This window comes from Paroedura picta, chromosome 10 (genome assembly GCF_049243985.1).
Source record: "Paroedura picta isolate Pp20150507F chromosome 10, Ppicta_v3.0, whole genome shotgun sequence".
Lineage (NCBI taxonomy): Eukaryota > Metazoa > Chordata > Lepidosauria > Squamata > Gekkonidae > Paroedura > Paroedura picta.
The window spans coordinates 31782571-31803868 of NC_135378.1; the positions used below are offsets into that span (position 1 = coordinate 31782571).

Genomic DNA, 21298 nt, shown 5'->3' on the forward strand with positions numbered 1-21298 from the left:
TTCCGTCTTCTAAAAGCCCTTCTGGAAAAAGAATTATAGCTATTTCTATGTCACAGGACTGCATCATGTTTCACAACATAGCAGCTTTCAAAAGTTATGAAACAGTGTAATTGAAGGTGTACACACCTGTGCCAAACATGGCTGCACTTAATTATAAAACCAAAAAGAACATTTACGTAAACATTGCACAATCTGCAAATCTGACTCCAACTGCAATATTTACAATTTGGCAGCATTTGGAAGGCTAGATAGTGAGATGAAAAGGCATGGGATTTGTAATTTAAGAACAAGAGGCAGGGGGGAAGGATATGGTACACTCTGGAGAAAGAGCATACCTTGCATAGTACATCTCTAATCTCTGTCCAGATGCTTACCAAGTGTTTCCAGAGTTGTTTCCTGCATTTTTTAAAGTGTGAAAGTATATAAAGAATCCCAAAGTTATTAGGATTGCTTCAGTATCACATGAAAAAATTTGAATGTATGGACTGCTAATCCAGCTGCTAAGGACTATTCTTCTAGCTTACATTCATAGATTTTTGCTTTTCATTATATGGAATTTATTTACTTTGGAGATATGTTAGATCGCATCTCCTGGAATATGCAAGTTTACTTACAATCCATCTTTATTACGTCACTTGTACCATAATGTTAGAAAAGGAACATATTTAATGCTAATGGAAGATGAAGAAACCCAAACAGGCAAAACTTTTGACTGCACTGCCTCTAAACAGAAAGCAAAATCTCTTTTTTCAGGTTTGTCTTCTAGACTCTTTTCACTTGGGTTCTCAAAACAAAGGCTGAATCAAAGTTTTGCTGGATAGTGACCTCTGTGCCAGGGTCTTCCAGTTCACACACTGCATTTAAGAATATTGATTTGTTTGGCTTTATTATAACTTTCATTTGATAGTAATGAAAGCTGCTACCGTTTCTCTTGTTTAGTTGATAGATCAGGCATTATCAAGCGTCACACTTTTCTAGCCTGTGTCCCCTGTGTACAAAAAAGACTAGCACTGTGACAAACCTAAAATGTTTCTATTCAGAGTGATTAATGTGAAGTTGGATGTGAGCTGAATGAAAAGTGAATTCCCCCAAATACAGTTCTCTCTCTTTAGCTGGTGTGACTGATGGAAGCCTCAGAAGGTGCCAAGGCATCATTCAGAGGCTATTTGAAGAATAGGAAAAATTTACACCAAGATAATTAGCCAGTCCTCTACATTCTACAGTACTATACTGTTACTCAGTACTGGAAGATTCCCACCCCCTAAAATGCAAGCTACAAATATATCACACAATCTCAACCCTTTAAAAATAAGAACAGCTTCAGAAAGCTGCAAATTTGCAAGCCCCAATTCTGCATCATCCCCTCCAGCATCTTTCCACCCTGTGGGTTTCCAACAGTGGTGTAGGTTTTCAGTGGAAAATCTACACTTCAAATTAAGAAATACTAAATATTTCTAAAATATTAGCAAAAGAAGGCATGTACCCCATGTACAAATATGGGCCACATGCAAGAATTTCCATCTGTCCATATTTCATATCCTACGACAACCCTGACAATAACTAAACATTCTATATTTATATATGTGAAAAGCAATTTGGAAATCCCAACATACAATCACAAATCTAGGATTCTGTGAGCTCTCAGGGGCTTAAAGCAGGCTGATTTCTCCCCCTTCCTCTTGTTTCTCTTCACCGATTCTAAGGTGCCCACAAAATCCCATCTGTTCCAAATCATTTCCATCAGGCCAGTTTCTAATTGGATTTCCCCCACTTTTGGTTAATGTACCTGGAGACTCTTCCAAATGCATGGACAACAACATGGTATGTGGGTGGCTCAGTTTTGCTGCCTATTGTGTGCATGGAGGCCAGCCAGTTTGCGGTTACAGAGCAATATGTAATAAAGAAGGCTCTTGTGCAGTTTCCCACCAACTGGCTTTCTCCTTCAGGGAGTTCACGCATGGAGCATCAATACAAACTGAAGGTACCTTGATATTCGTAGCAATGACAAGCACAAGATGCGAGCAGGAAGGGTACCTGGCTATTTGAAATAGAGTTTAGACTGGACAAGGCTCCAATTCTGTGCATAATAGAACTGCATATTAGACTTGCCTAGCAACAACAGCCATTCATCCGAACAGAGCTTACTTTTGAGTAATCATGCATTGAATCAGGCTTCATTTAATATGCTGCACATTTATGTTAGAATCAGGTGAGATTACCAACAGTGGTACTTTTTGATCTTCAAAGGCGCACCTAAATCCCACAGCAAAAACTGTAAACAAAAGTAGTTTACATTATAGGGAAACAAAAGCCTTGTTGGTCATGAATACTAAGAGTTACAAAACTGCAGTTACAAAACTGCAAAGAGAAGGACTGCAAAGGAGGCTGGCAAGGAACTAGGGACCAGGACTGACCAGGAGAATATACTAAGCAACTTTTTAATGGTGAAAACAAATCTCTCTTCTTTTATAGATGAGGATTCTATCAGCACAGCCTCTGAGGATGCACCTGGTTTTTCAATATGTAAAAAGATAACAGATGCAGGCAAGTAATTAACTCTTTGCATTTGATATGTAGTGGGAAGGAGATGGTCTTTCTCACAAATCCTGGCCCATGCACTTCTAGCCCTCCAGCACTGAATGCTTACTTTCATACTGACAAGAAAGAAGCCTATCCCAAGTGATCACCAAATACACAGTTGCAAGTTTACTACAGCAGGAATAACTAAGGGACCCCAGATGAATAATTTCCCTTGAGTGTAGCCATCACTGACAGCTACAGGGGTTGCAGCTCCCCATTAGCCAACTGTTGGTATCATCACATCACAGGACATTTTTGGCAGGAAGTCACGGTCAGAATCATTATGGTACTTTTACTGTTACAATTGGGGAAGGCACTGGCAAACCACCTTGTACTGAGTGTGCCATGAAAACGCTAGAGGGCGTCACCCCAAGGGTCAGACATGACCCGGTGCTTGCACAGGGGATACCTTTACCTTTACTGTTACAATCCTTCAATTTATTCTGGAATAGAAGCCTGCAGAAATATCAACTTACTTGGTTCCTAAGTCTAGCAAAAGATATTACACTGCAGCTCCAAAGCACAGAGTCATTGTTGATTCCTGAAGCTTTTCCAAGAATAAAACTATGGGGAGGAATTTCAAAACATCCAGGGTAGTTCCCCAGGAATCTACGTTGACTAGTAAATGGGTATAATCATCCCTACTATGCTATCACAGCCATGATCTTAAGAGCTGCTTTCTTCTTCCCTTTTCTCCCTTACTCATTCTTCACTCTTAAGTGTTTCCTATAATTCCTTCCTTACTCATAACCTTTCCCCCCCATTGTTCCCTTACATGTTTTAATGATAGATAAATGATAGAAGCTCCCCCGGGCTTCTTGAACATCGTTGACCTCCTTCTCCTCCACCCCCCCTTTTTTTAGGAATGGGGGTAGGAAGGGGATCTTATTATTGTGCTGCCATGTTGTGACATTTTAAAGTCTTTTAATGGGAGTTTTAATGGGTTTTTTAAGACATTGTAACCCGCCGCGAGCCATTTGGGAGTGGCGGGAAATAAATCGAAATAATAATAATAATAATAATAATAATAATAATAATAATAATAATAATAATAATAATAATAATAATAATAATAATAATAATAAGCCCCATCTGTTTCAGTGTAGAATCTGTAATTTTACTATACAATTCTAGAGACCTTTGCTGGTGTATATGAGAGGGGGGATACCTCAAGGGCGATCTAGTCCAACCGCCTGCCCAGTGCAAGAATTTCAGTCATGTAGTCCATGAACAGCTGGAGGACCACAGGTTGACTACCCCTGCTATAGATAACTAGATAAGGGAAATGTGACCCTGCTAATTCTGCTGGATCTCCCAATGGCCTTTCATATTTGGTACCATACCTACTGAGCTGCCTCTCTGCCTGGGACTAAGGACCAACATATTGTGGTGCTCTGAGTCCTATCTGGAGAGTAAATCTCAGAAGGTAGGGTTGGGAGATTCCTGCTCTGACTCATGGCTGTTCACCTGCGGAGTCTTACAGGGTTTCTATCTTAACTCATGTATTGTTTCATGTATTGTTGATTAGTTTAATGTAAACCGCCCTGAGCCTTCGGGGAGGGCGGTATATAAATCTAATTAATTAATAAATAAATAAATAAATAAATAAATAAATAAATAAATAAATAAACAAACAAACAAACAAACAAACAAACAAACAAACTCCCTTGATATTTAAGATTCATATTAAGCCACTAGGAGAGGTCATTAAAAAATACGGGCTGTGGTGTCACCAGTATGCAGATGATACTCAGCTCTGCCTCTCTCTTCCACCTAATTCTAGGGATGTGGTTGATGTATATTCTGAACTGGTGGTTGCACCCAGTAATGGGCTGGATGAGGGTAAACAAACTGCCTTTGTAAATGCTCCCTTTCACCTGCTTGGCAAAAACCCTGCTCTTTAGGGCATTCTTTTCCTAGTCTCAAGTGTGCCAAACTCTTGAAAGGTAAAGTTCATGGCCTTTCTTTGGGGGCTTCTGGGCAATAAGAATGGAGCAGCCACGCTTCCTTTTCTCTGTGCTTGTTGCAAGAATGGGATTAACGTCCCATCTTCAGAGCTTCCAGGACTGCAATAGTAATAGGATTCCTATGGAGCCAGCTATAGCCCACCCTACAACCAAGGACACTGTGTTTCTTTTGTTCCTTCCTTCATTGTGAATTTCATGTGGGTAGGGCAGGATGCCACCAAAGAAGCTTGCCAGTATTGGCATGCTTTGTTGCTTCTACATATGACTGACATGGTGGTGTTGTCAGCAAGCTGTTCTGTGATTGGTGGATGTGGACACTTGATACATATTGCAGAGAAGTTGCAGGTCCTTTCTGTTCTCTACACCAGCGGTCTACATCCTTTTTCGGGTTGCAGACCGTTGGGGGGAGGGCGATCCGGGGCCCCGTGCATGCACAGTAGCCCCCGCCATACGCGGACCTGCCGCACATGCGGGTTTGCGCCCGGCGGGGCTGCAAATGCACACACGCAGCAGTTTCGCGCATGTGCGGACCTGCCTCACGTGCACGTTTGCAGCCCTGCTTTGGCGGCCGATTTGCTGGCGGCCTGGCGAGCTTCTCGGTGAGGGGCGGGGGCGGGGAGAGGGAGCCACGGTCCAGTGCCAAGGCCTACACAGCCCGGCACCAGCCCATGGCCTGGTGGTTGGGGACCACTGCTCTACACAAAGAGCATATTGACTTTCTGTGCCAATGTCTATGTTGCACCAGCAGCCAGGGTTTTGGAATGAGCTCAATAAGCCAAGCTTTAAATTGTATCTCTGGAACAGACATATCCATCCATAGGAAAGCAGCACTGGAACAGACATATCCATCCATAGGAAAGCAGCACTGGTACTCCCAACAACAGCTGCCTATCCTCTGGGCCACTATTCTCCTCAGCTCCTCCTCTTGGCCCATTATGCACGGCCGCTGAAACGGCGATTTCGGGTCACATGGAAAACGCGGAGGGGGAAGACGCAACGCACACCGGTTATGCACGGGGCGGGGTGCGACGGCGGCAAAACCCAGAGTAACCGATTATGCACGCGGCAATCCGGGCGTCACTTCTGGTTGCGCCCCGGTCACCCGGAAGCTGCGCTTTCTTCCGCGTTTCGCTAACACAGTTTTTTCGGCGGCATGCACCGAAGCTGCAGCCGGTTGTAGCCGACACCGTGCGTTATCGGTGATTTTAGTCGCCGCCATTCCACCCCGAATGGGCGCTAAAACCCCTGTGCATAATGGGTCTTTGAGAGACCATTTGGTGTTGTGGTTAAAGAGTGGCAGCCTCTAATCTGGAGAACCAGATATGATTCTCCAGTCCTCCACATGCAACCAGCTGAGTGACCCTGGGCCAGTCACAGTTCTCTCAGCCCCAGCTACCTTCACTGGATGCCTGTAGTGGGGAGAAGAAAAGAAGGCGATTTCAAACCGCTTTAAGACTCCTTCGGGCAGTGAAAAGTGGAACATACAAACCAACTTTTCTTCTTCTACAGAAAGTGGATCCTAGTGACCAGACTGTATCTTCTTAGATTCTGGACTCAGGTTTTGTCACAGGATGGACCACTGGCTGATTTTTTAAAGGCCTGTCTCCAATCTCATACACGTGTCATCATTGTTAGAAAGCAGCATGTCAGAAGGATATAAAACACTAAGACAAGACCTTCTGCGCACAGTTCCCATTTTGCACTGACAATGCAAGAAATCCCATTCAGACCCTTTCCCTGATGAAATTCACAGCAAATCTAACTCAAGAAATACATTCCAGTTTTACAACAAAAGAACCAAAGTATTTAAACTCCTGAATATTCATCTATTTATTTCAATTACTTTTATTTTTTATTTGCAGAAAATCAAATGTCCTTGGGTGAAGCCCAGAACCACTTTAGGGTTATCACGGTTAATGATGCAGGAGTAGGAAAACACTGGTGTGATAATGAAGTCAGAGCTTTGATAAATATATGGTCGGATGAGGAGATCCAGCAAACACTTGAAGGAGCAACAAGAAATAAGGAAATATTCAAGGAGATTGCCAGAAGGTTAATGAGAGTTGGAATAGAGAGAGACTGGAAACAGTGTCGGACAAAGTACAAGAACTTGAAATATGAATACCGGGCAGTGCAAAAAGACAACAGTCATCTTGGAAGTGCCAGGAGGAGGATGAGATTTTATGATGAAATCAACAGCATTTTGAAAAGCCAGCCCTTAGGTATGTATATGTGCACAGGAGGGAAAACTAATACTGCATTAATCTCCAAGAACATCTTGAACAAGTATGAAGTGCTGCACAATAGTTAACATGTGGGAGAAAAGGAGCAAGATGCTTCTAAAATCTGGTGGATGCAATATTAGCAGCTAACATCCCAACAGATTTAAACATTAATAACTACTACTTATGTAAATCTCTAGAGCTGGTCAACATACACAGGATCGTGAACTCCCTCTTCCTCCTACCCCTTCTCTTTTGGAGCATGAATCCCCCCCTACCAGTAGTAGGTCTATAGTAGCTCTGCCATGACCTGGCTAGTCCAGTATTGTCAGATCTCGGAAGCTAAGCAAGGTCTTGGATGGAAGATCATCAAGAAAGTCCAGAGCAGGCCAGCGCAAACTATCTCTGAATATCCTATAGGATTGTCAAAAGAGAATTAATTAAAGGCTCAATAATTTTTCCTGCTTATGACTCCAAATTATATTCCTCAAGCTGGCAATTTATTTGTGTTATCTAGCTGAAGGAGTGCATTTAAACCACGATGTTGTCACAATGTTTATTATTGTCTTTAAAAAGATACAGTTACAGAAACAATCAAGGATGCAGGAGCTTTGAATGTCAAGAGAAAAGCATCTGAAGATGGTAAGAACCACTTGTCTTTCCAGTGTGTTGAACAGCTATTTGACAGTAACAGATTACGAAAGATGAAGTCACTGATCTGTCCTCATTTTAGAGGGCTTGTGTCCACAGACCACCACATGAATGGCATACAAGGGTTGACTCACTTATCTGCCTTTGGTATGTATAGGTTGCAGTGGATACCACTTTGTTTGGTGAACCACCCAATGAATATCCATGTGACTGGAATGTGTTCTTAGTCATATGACAGTGGTCCCCAACCATTCCGAGGCTGGGGACCGGCAGGGCATCGGGCCGCGCCCGCACGGACCGGTCGCGCCCGCGCATCGGGCCACACCCGCGCATCGGGCCACGCCCGCAGGCCACGCCCGCACAATGCGCGGCCCGGCCCTGATTCCCTCTCCCCACCCTCCCGCAGTAAGAAGCTTCCCGGGCCGCAAGCTTGCGGCCTGGGAAGTTTTTTACTGCGGGGGGGGGCGGGGAGAGGGAGCCGCGGCCCGGCGCCATGGCCTTCGCGGCCCGACACCGGGCCGCGGCCTGCAGGTTGGGGACCACTGTCATATGACATACAGTCCTCATCATTTGGGCACAATGCAGATACAGCTATAAGGCTGTCTAAGGAAGTGGTGAGCTCCCCCTCACTGGCATTCATTAAGTAGCGCATGGACAGATACTTATCATGGATGTTTTAGGCCAGCCTTTCTCAACTTTTTTGCTATTGAGAAAAGCCTGAAACATTCTTCAGGCTTTGAGAAACCCCAGAAGTGGCAGGATCATGCAGAATATGGTTGGGAAACATGGCCATTTGGGAAGGGGTGTGTGTGTGTGTGTGTGTGGACATGACTATATATGGTCATATCACCCAATAAATGTTTAACCAATTAAAAAAATATATATATATACAAAATTAATTGACTCCAACCTATTCAGGAAACCCTTCCAGGGCCATCAAGAAACCCCAGGAGTTCATGAAACCTTGGTTGAGAAAGCCTGCTTAAGTTAGTCCTGCACTGAACAGGGGAGGGGGTTGGACTAGATGGCCTATATGACCCCTCTCAACAGGATTCTATGTATCATATGTCCATTCCAATGTGGATGCTTTTCTTCATATGCTAAGACTATTACTGGTTGTACGCAATGGCATGGATCCAACCTTAAGAGGCACACATTAATGGGAGTTTCCAAACTTCGCTGGATGGAGTAGTGGGATCCAGACCAATATCATGTTGCTGCTAATTAATCTCTATACTGGGCCCCAGGAGTGGAGCAAGCAGCTTTTCGACAGCCCAGGGACCCTGATCATGGGCAGGGACTTCGTAGGTCTGACCTACAGACCAAAGAAAATGATGGGACATGCAAAACTTAATTTGATGAATAGAAGACCACCAGAAGAATTTTATGAACTCTAGGACTTATTTTTAGAATAGATTGATAGATAACGTATTCCTGTAGTTGACTGATGTTATTCTTTATTCTTTTGGGGTTTTTTTTCTCTCTTCTTATGATTTAATAAAACAAATTAAATTTGGAGAAAATGGTGAGACATGATGGCCTCCACATGGAGCAGACAGGCCCAGGAAAACAAGCAAGTCTGACCTCAGAACTGAGAAGATTAAGCTCAGAGGGCAATAATACCCTAGTATTTGTTAAAATTAAGAGAATAAGAGACTTTTCATTTTTCTATACTGTGCATTCTAACAGTAAGTCAGGTGCTACAATTCTCCCAGTCTTGGCCCCACATTCCATGGGGAGGAATTTGTCATTCATTGCACTGTTGTGGGGGATTAAAAAGAAAACGTCCCATGGTGCATTCTATCAGTATTAAGTGAATGTAAGTTCTATTGAATGGAAAGTGATAACATGCTTAACTTTGGCTGGATAATGTTCCCTGTATTTACCCGTTTCAGGCAAAAAATGCCTGAGTTCATTTACATCACATTAGTGAAATAAGGTGAGCCTTCTTAGGTTTCAGTATATTGGCCCTAAACAAATCAACGTGCCTCAAATTAGCCAACTCCACTAGAGTGTTCTGATGATTAAATGAAGAGTCCAGAGTTCCCTTAATATTACAACCCTAAGAACACTTTCCTAGGAGTAAGCCCAACTGAAAGAGACTTACTTCTGAGTAGACCTGCATAGGACTGCTTTGGCAGATGTGCCAGATATTTTTTTAAGCAGATGACCCCACAAGTACTTGTTTCTCTTCGGAGTTGAGACTATTAGTTGCTATGTCAGAACATGCTCAAGATTGGTGCAACAAATTCATGTTTCCTCTGAAGTAATAAGCACTTTTTCTTTACAGAGCCTTCACCTGTTCTGTTCAAGAAGAGTGCTTCTGATAATGTAGCAACTCAGACAGAAAGTATTTCTGAGAGCATGCATTCTGTCATCCACAGCCAAAGGACACTGCTAGAGAGATTTAACAAGCAGGAAGACATGCAAGATACCAATGCAATACAGCTAGAGAGTGTTCTTCCCGGAGAACAACAGGTTAGTTAATTTCTTTTTGTATTTTTTCAAGTTTTCATTCTATTATAGAATCAAATAGTAGCAGTTAACTCCAGAATCTGCTTCATTGTTTAACAGATATAATGCAGACACAACGTATAAGGGCTGAAATCTTGTTTTCATCTTTAAATTTTAGGTGTTTAATCCTTTTAGTCTTAACATAAACTTACTGAACAAGGCCCACAGAAATATATCCAAGTGGGCTCCAGTCTTTAAAATGCCACAGTTCTGTTGCTTCATCCTTAATTGGTTAGACTTCCAAACAAAGCAACAACTACAAAAAATTGTAATCTAGAGGAGTCAATGCAAGAGTCTGATGTCAGTGCCAGTCCTAAATCTACTCCCTTGGAATTAAGTTCCAGGGACATCTGGAACATGTTTTGCTTGACTATGAATTTAATTATAATCAATCTAAAATCTCAATGACTTACTTATTTGATAGCACAGAGAACTATATCACTTTTTTCCCTGCTGAAATCTCTGGACTGGCATATCCTTAAACTATTTCCCATATCCCATTTTAAAGATAATTTCTAAATATCTAACCAGACAGGAAAACTTTGGCCCTTAATCGTTGACTATTTATTTGCTGGGCTTAACTTTAAGATGTGCCTTATCAAAGGCTTCTGAGCAAAACTTCAAGCAAATAATTTCCACAAGTTCAGCTTTAGCTGTATTACCAACAGCTTTTTTTAAAAAAGCAGTTGTTCTTGCATTATAAAAGCTTTTTGTAGTCACAAGAAACCAGAGTTGAGAGTTGGCCACTACTACAGGCTCACCCATTTTTAGTTAGAAACCTCCCTCACACTGTAGATGTAGTTTTCCTACTTTGCACAAAAGACCACAGTGCAAGCAAAAGTCCAGTATCAGCCCCCACATACAGCATCCACATGTATACCACTTAAATATACATACAGTATTTGCTGGCGTATAAGACTACTTTCCCCCCCTGAAAAACATGCCTCCAAGTGGGGGGGTCGTCCTATACGCCGGGGGCACTTCAGTTGGGATAGACAGAGCTGCCCATAATGGCCCATAGTACTGTAATGTAATGTAACAAACTCTATATTTTGAGTGGAAATGTTGGGGGGTCGTCTTATACGTCCAGTCGTCTTATACGCCGGCAAATACGGTATCTCCAAAATAAACATGTTGAGGAAGGATGCATCAATGCTGTAGAACAGTCCCAGATTAATTGAAAATTCCATAGGAAAACTCCACTCTTCTTGCTTAAGGAAACTGCTGTCTTATTCAAAGAGGGCATATGACAGACCAGTAGATTTTTTTTACTGCAGACAGTTCCCTTTTATCCAGAATGTGAGTTAAGAGGGGCAAAAAGTGTACCACTTTAAATCCTCCTGAGGATTCTGGTGTTGCACTCAAAAGATGCAACCTCTAGGGGTGCCATCTAAATGGCAGGCAGGTTTCAGGTGCTGTTACTCAGCTAGCAGAGAGAGTGACCACCATCAAGGGGAACTTTGCACTTCTCTTGAATCACAACCCTGTTGTGGGAGTTCCTGAGTGACATATTCTCAGCTTGACCTGTTGTTTTGAGGATGAAATGGGGGAAAGAAGAATGATGGAAGCTGTTTTGGTCTTCCCATTGTTGAGAAAGGCAGGGTATAAATGTTTTTCGCTGTGCATTTAAATCTCTGATATAAGCCATCCTGAGCTGGCTGTGCAAGAAGGGGTGGCCTAAAAATCAAATCAATAAAATAAAATGCATAATAAATACTGCTGGAGATGGGGGAAGATCAAAAGTAAGTTGATTGATAGGTGGGAAAGAGAGAACGAAGCACAAAAAGGTCAACAGAACAGAATGAGGGAATAGCAAGGGAAGGGGGATACAAGGGGAAGTGAGACATCCCCTGAAAACCCTTGCAGATTCTGCACAATGCAACTGGCCCATACCTGGGGGAGGGAAACAGTGGTAAGTTGGTAGATAGGTAGGAAGGAAATAGGGAAGAGGCTAAATGAGCTTTCAGGAAAGGGAATGAGGAAATTGGGGAGGGGAAATTTGTTATCCCAATTGCATCTATATATTTTACAACATCTATTAGAGCAGGACATAAGAGGACAATGTCCTCATCTTCCCTATGCTAGTTTCACTTCTATCCCATTTAAATTTCATCATACAGAAATGGCTGACAAAAGTTATTGACTGGGAGACAGCAACTTGTTCCAAAACTCAAAGGCATATCACGCTGTTGCCAAAGAGGAGTGCCTTTTGGGGAAAAATTAACAAGCATAAGGCTTGTTCCAAAATGAGTGTTACAAAATTGTTCAGGTCAAGGATTCACATGATGTTATTTCTCGACTGATTGACGTACATTAAGTGCATGGAACAAGATGTCAGTATGCCTCTGTTCTTTTTTCATGGGGTTTCCTAAGAAAATTTTCCAGAGAGTACGTCCCATTAACTGGATGTGAGTAGGTTTCTGAGTTAAACATGCTTAGTTTGGATTGTTCTCCTAGTTTTGTTAATAATTTAATAATTATCTAGCACATTCTTTCAAGCTTGCTGATAATAGGAATGAAAAAGTCTTTACTTTTCCTACAATAGAGACTGAAATCCAGTTTTCACACTAAAAGGAAAGAGACTGTATTTCCAAACATTGAAACATACGGGCTTATGAACCTTTAGTGGAGAACTGTTTTTTGTACCCCGCTTTTTACTCCTCAAAGGGTTATCAAAGCAGCTTACAATTGCCTACTCTTCCTCTCCCCATAAGACACCTGTGAGGTAGGTGGGGCTCAGAGTTCTGAGAGAACTGGGACTGGTCCAAGTTCACCTAGCTGGCTGCATGTGAAAGAGGAGGTGCAGAATCAAATCCAGTTCTCCAGGTTAGAGGCTGCAACTCTTAACCGTGCCACGAAGGCTACAAAACACCCTGAAAACCTTTGGTTTTCTGTCATAGTGCATAAAGTTGAAATCTGTGCCATTTTGCATAGAAATCACCCTACCTGATAAAATCCAAAACAATTGTAGTGTAACTTATCAACTAACGAGATTCAGGTGGGCAGCTGTGTTGGTCTGGGGTAGAAGAACAAAGTTTTAATCCAGTGGCATCTTCAAGACCAATACATTTTTATTCAAGCACGCCATATTTTATTTATTTATTTATTATATTTATATACCGCCCTCCCAGAAGTTTCAGCGTGGTTCACATAAAACAGAATACAGAGACCAACTTTGTTGTTCATGAAGATGCTACTGGACTCAAGCTGTGTTTTACTCACAAAGACCGTTTATGCACTGGAGGTTTCATGCTGGGCTGCAGGCTGGAGTTTTAGCCGTGGCAGGTTGCCCCACCTCTTCCTGCACCCACACGGGGGAGCATTTGGCCCAGTGCACTTCATCCATCCCCAATTTATGCTCCTGCATGGGAGCTGGGGTAGTAAAGTTCCCAGTGCATGAACGGTCTAAGTGGTGCACAGGTCTTCCTCTGATGTTGCCTCTTGACTCTGGGATTCAGAGGATCAGTGCCTCTCAATGTAGAGTATCCCTTCAGTCACCATGAGTAGTAGTAGTAGACTTATCCCCATGAACCTATCTGATCCCCTTTTAAAGCTGTTTATTCCTGCAGCCATCACTACATCCTCTGGCAGCAAAATCATCATGCAAAACGCTAATTGCCTATTCAGATCAGGTGATGGTACCCAGAATATTATTTGCCACTACACTTCATCTTTATGAAAAGATGGTATTAAGTACTTTCCAAGGCAATAGTTAAATATAATCATTAGTTAAAGATTCAAAAGTTTACAAGCATAATTTCCCAATAAACACCAAACTGGAAACTATGAGATTAAGATTAAGGGTATGCACTTGCAAAATCATTTTTTTTTAAATTCCATATTGGAAAACTGGGAAGGGCATGAATATCATTTATGTATTAGAACTGTTATTGTTCCAGAAAGTATTTAATTAGAACTATAATCACGCCTCTTCTGACATGGGATTAAATGGAGTGAGGAGGAAAATGAAAGGGGTTTGGCTCCCATCTCATTAGTAGTATATGTGCCCTTTAAACTTAAAGAGCCATTACTTTCCATTTCTTTACCACTGAAAAGAATGTGTCTTTAAAATTTAAAGGGCATCGCGGCTGCCAACCAACTACTGCTACAGGGGTTAATGAAACAATCTAAGCTACATGATCCAGTATTAAAGTGGCTTATGGCCTTACAAGCAACAAAGAAGGTTGGCATATTAGCTTTTTAAAATTTAGAAGAGATGTTTTTTATGCCCTGCTTTTCACTATCTGAAGGAGTCCCAAAGTAGCTTACAAACACCTTTCACTTCCTCTCCCCACAACACACACCCTGTGAGGCAGATGGGGTTGAGAGATCTCTAACAGGACTGTGACTAGCTCAAGGTCACCCAGATGACACTTCTGGAGGAGTTTGGAATCAGACTCTGTTCTCCAGATTAGAGGCTGCAACTCTTACTGATATTATGCTGCTTGCAATGTAATTCAAAGTGCAAACTGTCTCATCATCTTTACAAACGGCAAAGGCAGCATCTAATCACGAGAGCCACTGTGGCCTTATCACGAGTTACTGAATAAGAACGGGCAAATTAACTTAACTAACAGTGCAGTGTTGGAGATCACAGAATAAACCCATATGACATAGTGGTTAGAACATCAGACTATTGGATCCAGGGTACCCAACTCCAAACCCCCACTCTGCCTTGGGTCCTTTAGGCCAGTGGTCCCCAACCTTTTTATCGCCGGGGACCACTCAACGCCTTTTACTGAGGCCCGGTGGGGGGAGGGTAGTTACTCCTCTACTCTCAACCACTGCCCTAACACTCTCTGATCGCTATGGTAATGTTTAACATCCCTTCAAAATAAGATACAGACACGCCACAACCATGAAGTGTGTTGTAAAGGGCTGGGGGGGATGAAGTAAAGGGTTGGGGGGGGGGGAGAGAAGGCGTCCTTCGGGGCCCACCTCCAATTAGTCGAAGGACTACATGTGGTCCGTGGCCCACAGGTTGGGGATTGCTACTTTAGGCCAATCACAGGGTTGTTGTGAGGGCACAATGGCGAGAAACACATTGTAAGCTGCTTCAGAACCCACGGTGAACCAAAAATTAAATGAAGTAAATAATAGAATGCACCTTTGATTAAAGCAGTGATACCAAAAGCCAGCAATATGTGGACCAAGAACTTCCAGAAGTACAGGCAGGATTTTGAAGAGGCAGAGGAACTGGAGATCATGGAGAAAGCTAGGGAGTTCCAGAAGAACATCTACTTCTGCTTCATTGACTATGCTAAAGCCTTTGATTGTGTAGAGCACAACAAATTGTGGCAAGTTCTTAAAGAGATGGGAATACCAGAGCATCTTATCTGTCTCTTGAGAAACCTATATGCAGGTCAAGAAGCAACAGTAAGAACCAGACATGGAATCACTGATTGGTTCAAAATTGAGAAAGGAGTTTGGCAAGGCTGTATACTGTCACCTTGCCTATTTAACTTGTATGCGGAGCACATCATGAGAAAGGCAGGGTTAGATGAGTCACAAATTGGGATCAAGATTGCAGGGAGAAATATCAGCTATCTCAGATATGCAGATGATACCACTTTAATGGCAGAAAGCAAAGAGGAACTAAAAAGCCTTTTGATGCAGGTGGAGAGTGCAAAAGTTGGCTTGAAACTCAACATCAAGAAAACGAAGATCATGGCATCCGGCCTTCTCAATTCCTGGCAAATAGATGGGGAAGAAATGGAGATAGTGGCAGATTTTATTTTCCTGGGCTCCAAGATCACTGCAGATGGGGACTGCAGCAAAGAAATTAAAAGACACTTGCTCCTGGGGAGGAAAGCTATGGCAAATCTAGACAGCATCCTAAAAAGCAGAGACATCACCCTGCCAACAAAAGTGTGTGTAGTCAAGGCTATGGTGTTCCCAGTTGCAATGTATGGCTATGAAAGTTGGACCATAAGGAAGGCCGAGCGTCAAAGAATTGAGGCTTTTGAACTCTGGTGCTGGAGAAGACTCTTGCGAGTCCCTTGGACTGCAAGGCAAACAAACCGGTCAGTTCTAGAGGAGATCAGCCCTGACTGCTCTTTAGAAGGCCAGATCCTGAAGATGAAACTCAAATACTTTGGACACCTCATGAGAAGGAAGGACTCCCTGGAGAAGAGCCTAATGCTGGGAGTGATTGAGGGCAAAAGAAGGGGACGACAGAGAATGAGGTGGCTGGATGGAGTCCCTGAAGCAGTAGGTGCAAACTTAAATGGACCTCGAGGAAAGGTAGAGGACAGGAAGGCCTGGAGGATCATTGTCCATGAGGTCGTGATGGGTCGGACAAGACTTCACACCTCCAGGTCCTAGAGGTCTCCCTTCCAAATACTAATCAGGGCTGACAATACTTAGCTTTAGAGATTCAATATGGGTGGGCTAAACTGGGCCTTTATGTCTCAGCCAATCTTAGGATAGGCCTATTTGTGATGAATAGTAGGAACACTTGACTACTGCTTTAGATATCTCAGTGCTTAAGATATGCAAATAGCAAGGCTATTACAATCTCAGTACAATCATCATCCCCATCATCTGCATTAAATAGACAATGATGGGAGTAAGGGCAGAAATTAAGGATTAACATGAGTAAGGGGATGGAAGTGGGATCAGGCAGCTGTAGGTGTAAACTAGAAGGGACCTACCATCAAGGCACAGGGTGCTTCATGTGGAAGACAAGAAAGGTCTACTTTTCCCCTAAACAAATAAAATGTGAAGAGCCCTTTTGTCTCAAGAACCCACATGACTTTAATTTTCTAGGATGGTTTTTGCTGGAGGAACAAAATTTGAGTCCAATGGCACTTTTAAGATCAACAAAGTTTTATTCTAAACTTGGGACTCTAAAATTGGACTCAATTTTTGTTCTGTTACTTTAGACCAACACAGCCTACACCCCTGAATCTCTCTTTGCTGGTGGAGTAGCAAGAAATGTGTGCTACAGATCTATGCATCTGTATTCAAAAGTAGTCCCACAGAGGTTGATAGTATGAGTCTAGTGTCACCTTGGGGACCAACCAAGTTTTATTCAAGGTATAAGCATTAATGTGCACACCAGGTATCCAATGGTGTGCATGTACACAAAAGCTTATATTATGAATCAAACTTTGTTGGTCTTCAATATACCACTGGACTCAAACTTTGTTCTGCTTCTTCAGACCAACCCAGCTCCATGCCTGAATCTATCTTCAAGGGAGGTGAATTGTTTTTACTTCCAAGTATATAGAAGTGCAGTGTTCAGATGCTCACAGCGATTAAGCCAAGCAGCAGGCAATACTTTCTTGCCACAGGGTTTTATTGCTGCTTTTTTGGGGGATGCAAGAAGCTTCTCTTTCTTCCCCAATTTGGCTACTTCTATTTAGGTGAGCAAAGACCTGAAGGAAGATCAACTTACATGCAAACAAGGCTGTAAATAAACAAAGCTAAGATTCAGAACACACCCCTTTCATATGCAGTGAACTTTAGGATGAAAAGCTACGTAAATCATGGAAATTGGAATGACAAAAGGAACCCATATAGGGCAGATAGGAGTCCATTGACATATAAAAGACAGAGTGCTCAAAACAGGTCCATTTAATTCAATGGGACTTACTTCTAGAAAAATAGCTCATCATTTGACAAAATTTCTCAGAATAAACTTTCTGAGTCTGTTAACTTCAGATGCACAAGAGTAAGCTCCCGTTATAACTGTGCTTTCATAGTCCAACAGAACGGCTGAGGCTGACAGGTTTAAGAGAAATCAGTTTGCTCAGAGTAGGTGAGGGCTTGCCCTTAACCATTTTTAGATAGGCGAACTAGGATTATCAGGAAATGTAGTGCAAGGTAAACAGATACAATAAGGTGTAACAGAAGGACATGCGAGGCAGTAGCACACAGAACAAGGGGGGAATCCCAGTTAAGACTACTGTGAATATAAAAGCAATAATCCAATAAATGCACACTATCACAAGGCATTCCACATAAGATTAAGTGAGCTCTGATATCCCAAGACTTAATACTAGAACACAATTCTTGGCAGTAGAGTGCAAAGCGAGATTCAACACTAGCAAAAATTAATTCCACCGCCAGCTTTTGTAAGTCAGAACTCATTTCAGCAGCTGTTAGCAAGCTCTTATTTGCAGTAGCGTAAAACAGAATAAAAGTGGCCTGTTTCCTGAATGTCACAGACCCCTATGTCTTCCCACACATGTACATAGGTATTTCCCCACATGTAAAAAGCCCCTCACCACTTTGCCTCATAAATATTTGCTAGCTTTTCATATCTGAGGGAGAAGTGTGCTTGCGCCTTGAATAAAACTTTGTTGGTCCTAAAGGTGCCGCTGAACTCAAAGTTGGTTCTGCTGCTAGCTTTCCAGTGAGCTAAGTGTTCCAGATGCTTTCACTATGCACCACTGGGATTTGTGGTAGTGGATAGGATCATGCGGCAGGGACAGGGCGGTCATGAGACCCCTGAGACCTGAGGTCAACAGCAGGAAGCACGCGGGCATTGTCTGGGGATCAGCTTGGGCCCTTCCAACCCTTGATGGGTCGAATTCGGCGTCTCCCGTTAAGGATAAGCGAACAAACGTCCGCCTGGGCTGCACTATAATCCACCAAATAGCTCGCGGACTAGAGCGAGGAAGCTGTCAACAAATGTGCTTTCCGCCTCCAGCCCTGCGAGCAAAAAGTTCCCTCCTAGTCCAGCTAGATGCATCCCCATGGCCAGGAAATGCACCGACCGACTTCTTCCCATGCACAGAAAGGTCCCCTCCCGAGGCATTGCTTGACGGCGGCTCCCGGCAGAGCGACACAGAGAGAAAGACGTCTCCTGTCCCTAGCGACTCCCCTCCCCGCTAATGCAAAGCCTCCGTCATCTTTAAGGGGGCGCGCCTTGCCGCGCGCAGCAGACCCCCAGCGCCGGGATCCAGCCCGTCCAGTCCCCCCCCCCGGTTACCTGTGCTGCAAGCCCACCAGCCCCAGCGTGATGACATGGGGCACGTCCAGCTCGGAGGGCCACTGGCCGGCGGCGAGGCAGCCGAAGACGCCGCATTCCTCCCGGATGCCCAACTCCTCCAGCTCCATGCTCCCCGCGCCAAGCACGTGTCGTGGCGACTCCCGCCGCTGCCTGGGTCTGCGGGGCACGAAGGGAGGTGGGCGGCCTGGGGAGGCGGCGGCGACGGCGCGAGATCCTCTACGCCCACGCCCCCACCCCCACCCCCGGCCAGCCTCATTTACATGCGCGGGGGGGGGGAGGGCCGGGGAGAGCCGCGTGCAAAACTTGTCGGAGTGCGGGCGCGCGCCAAGGAACTCAATCAGCCTGTGACGGACAGCGGGGATACTTTGTCTCCCCCGGAGCGAAACTAAGTTAACCCTCCAGTCGCTACCTCTGCGCCCTCTCGCCCCCCGGGTCGACGTTTGGTACGTTCCACGCCCCCCTCCCCGGGCTGGTTGGGTCGGGAGTTCGAGAGGAGGGCGCGGTGGGCGCCGCAGGGCCAGGGAGAGAAGGCAGTAGCTCTGGGGGGAGAAGCCCGGGCTGAGGTGGGAGGCCGCCTTTGCGGGCATGCGACTGGCGCTGGCGGGGAGCAGAAGGGGGGAGGGGGGGCGAGCAACTTTCCCTGCGCGGTGGGGAGCAGAGTCCAAACTCCTGCTCCGAGGAATGGGCGTCGATGGAAGCTGAGCGCAGATTGGAGCAGGCAGAGTTTCTTCACCCGCGCGGACGGGGGGGGGGGAGCAAAGCGGGAAAGCTGGGCAACGGAGGGGAGGGGAGCGCTTCGGAGGCGCAACCTTTGCGCGAGCCGCGGCCATTGGCGGCTGCTCTCCTCCCTCCCCTCGCCGCCCCCTTCCGCCGGGCGCCCTTCTTACGCAGCCCCACCGCGGGTCCCCTCTCCTCCCACGCAGCCTGGCGCCGCCAGTCCTCCGGCTCGCCCTCCCTCGCGCTTAACTTTCTCGTTGTGCTTTGCAGGCGCTCCGGGCTCTTCTCCCCGCCGCGATGCCGCCGATCCCTCCAGGTGAGTGGGGCGGGGGCGGAAAAGGCAGGAGCTGCAGGGCTAGTGGGTCGGGGGGGGGGGGTCCGGAGAGGGGCCAGACACCGTTTCAGAAGCCAGCAGGGAGAAAGCTAGGCAAGCGCAGCGTCTAACGCCCCCCCCCCCCCTTCTGCTCCAATAAAAGTGTGGAAAGAATCGCTTTCGGCGCTTTGTGCACTCCTCATTTAAGCGGGGGCGAGGGAAATCCCAGTGTGAATTTTGCAAGAGTTCAGAGACTCGCTTAAACCGGAGCTGCACCCTGTGCAAAGAGCATAGGTGCGCATAGTCTGCGTGCCAGAGATGGCAGTCCTTGTGCAGGTTATGCCGCTGTGCTGGCCCACACCTCCATCTACCGGTTGCTCTGGCTTCGTTTATGCTCTGGCAGGGGAACGGGCAACAGGCAGCTCTCTTCCATAAAGTGAGCTTTCCAAAACTTCATAAGGCTATTTTGCTGCCTCCTCCTGCATGGGTAGAGGGGATCCTAACTGAGATCAGGAGAGCATCCTGATTCCTTAGCTCTGTGCCACCTGTTCCTGGCTACAATGGTGTGTCTCTGGCATTCTGGTTTCCCCTGGCTTGCAGTGATTTCTCATCAGATTTTAGTTTCTTTTGTTTAATGTAACAAGGGGCATGTGATTCTGTGCAAGAGGATTGATTTATTTATATCATATGGCCTGTGTAGCGTAGTCAGGAGATCCAAGGAGTGTCTGGCAGCCAGGCAAGGGCCGTTCAGAGGTGGTTCGCCATGCCCTGTCTCCGTGGCATGAGCCCTAGCATTCCTTGAAGGAACTCTGTCCAACTTCTTGGAGGCCTCCCATCCAAACACTGCCTTCCCATGCGGCTCACGGCGGTGTGCAGCATACATTCACATCCATGCTTAAAACATGGGTATTAAAGCCTTAAGAACAATAACTACTGCATGCGAACACTCCAGTCATACATATATTCTTGCCAAAAAGTTATCCGCTGTGGTGACCTATAATGGTGTTCAGGTTTGCATCAGTTGAGAACAGATTCATTAGGATGTAAAAGTGAAGTTTGGTGATATGCAGGCAAAAAATGCAGAAACATGACATGATGAAATGAATGTCATTTAATAAAATGTGAAATCAGCAGTACTGGAACACAATTAAAACAAATAATAAATTAGTAGGTTTATTGTAAATCTAAATTACTAAAGTTTCCATTTCTCATTGGAAACAATACTAGCTATTTACAAACCGTGTTCAGGATTAAAGCAGAATAGAAAAATAAACTTGAAGCACATGATCCATTAAACCAGTATGTGTATATACTCCTTGTTGCTTGTTGTCAGACCGCATTGTACACTACTTGTACTGGAATTGTAAGGCTGAAT

General features: G+C 44.6%; 2 protein-coding genes across 7 annotated transcripts in view; one reads left to right on the forward strand and one right to left on the reverse strand.

Annotated features, from left to right (window-relative positions):
- The window catches only part of PPAT (phosphoribosyl pyrophosphate amidotransferase), a 47826-nt gene extending 28672 nt beyond the window's left edge, over window positions 1-19154 (reverse strand). Inside the window, exon 1 of the mRNA XM_077302053.1 lies at window positions 18873-19154. Within this exon, the coding sequence (XP_077158168.1) occupies window positions 18873-19000 (128 nt within the window). The 5' untranslated portion in view covers window positions 19001-19154. The remainder of the gene's footprint in view (window positions 1-18872) is intronic.
- Window positions 1-21298, forward strand: part of PAICS (phosphoribosylaminoimidazole carboxylase and phosphoribosylaminoimidazolesuccinocarboxamide synthase) — a 42187-nt gene that overhangs the window by 13251 nt on the left and 7638 nt on the right. For 2 of the 6 annotated variants that reach the window (XM_077302046.1, XM_077302047.1), the window contains exons 7-11: window positions 2473-2544; window positions 6410-6769; window positions 7346-7411; window positions 9711-9898; window positions 19881-19926. In XM_077302046.1, coding sequence (XP_077158161.1) covers window positions 2473-2544; window positions 6410-6769; window positions 7346-7411; window positions 9711-9898; window positions 19881-19926 — 732 coding nt within the window. Of the gene's footprint in view, window positions 1-2472; window positions 2545-6409; window positions 6770-7345; window positions 7412-9710; window positions 9899-19165; window positions 19337-19367; window positions 19457-19569; window positions 19612-19880; window positions 19927-21298 lie in introns of those variants that run through there. The other 4 variants (XM_077302048.1, XM_077302050.1, XM_077302051.1 and 1 more) reach the window with 4 other exon arrangements.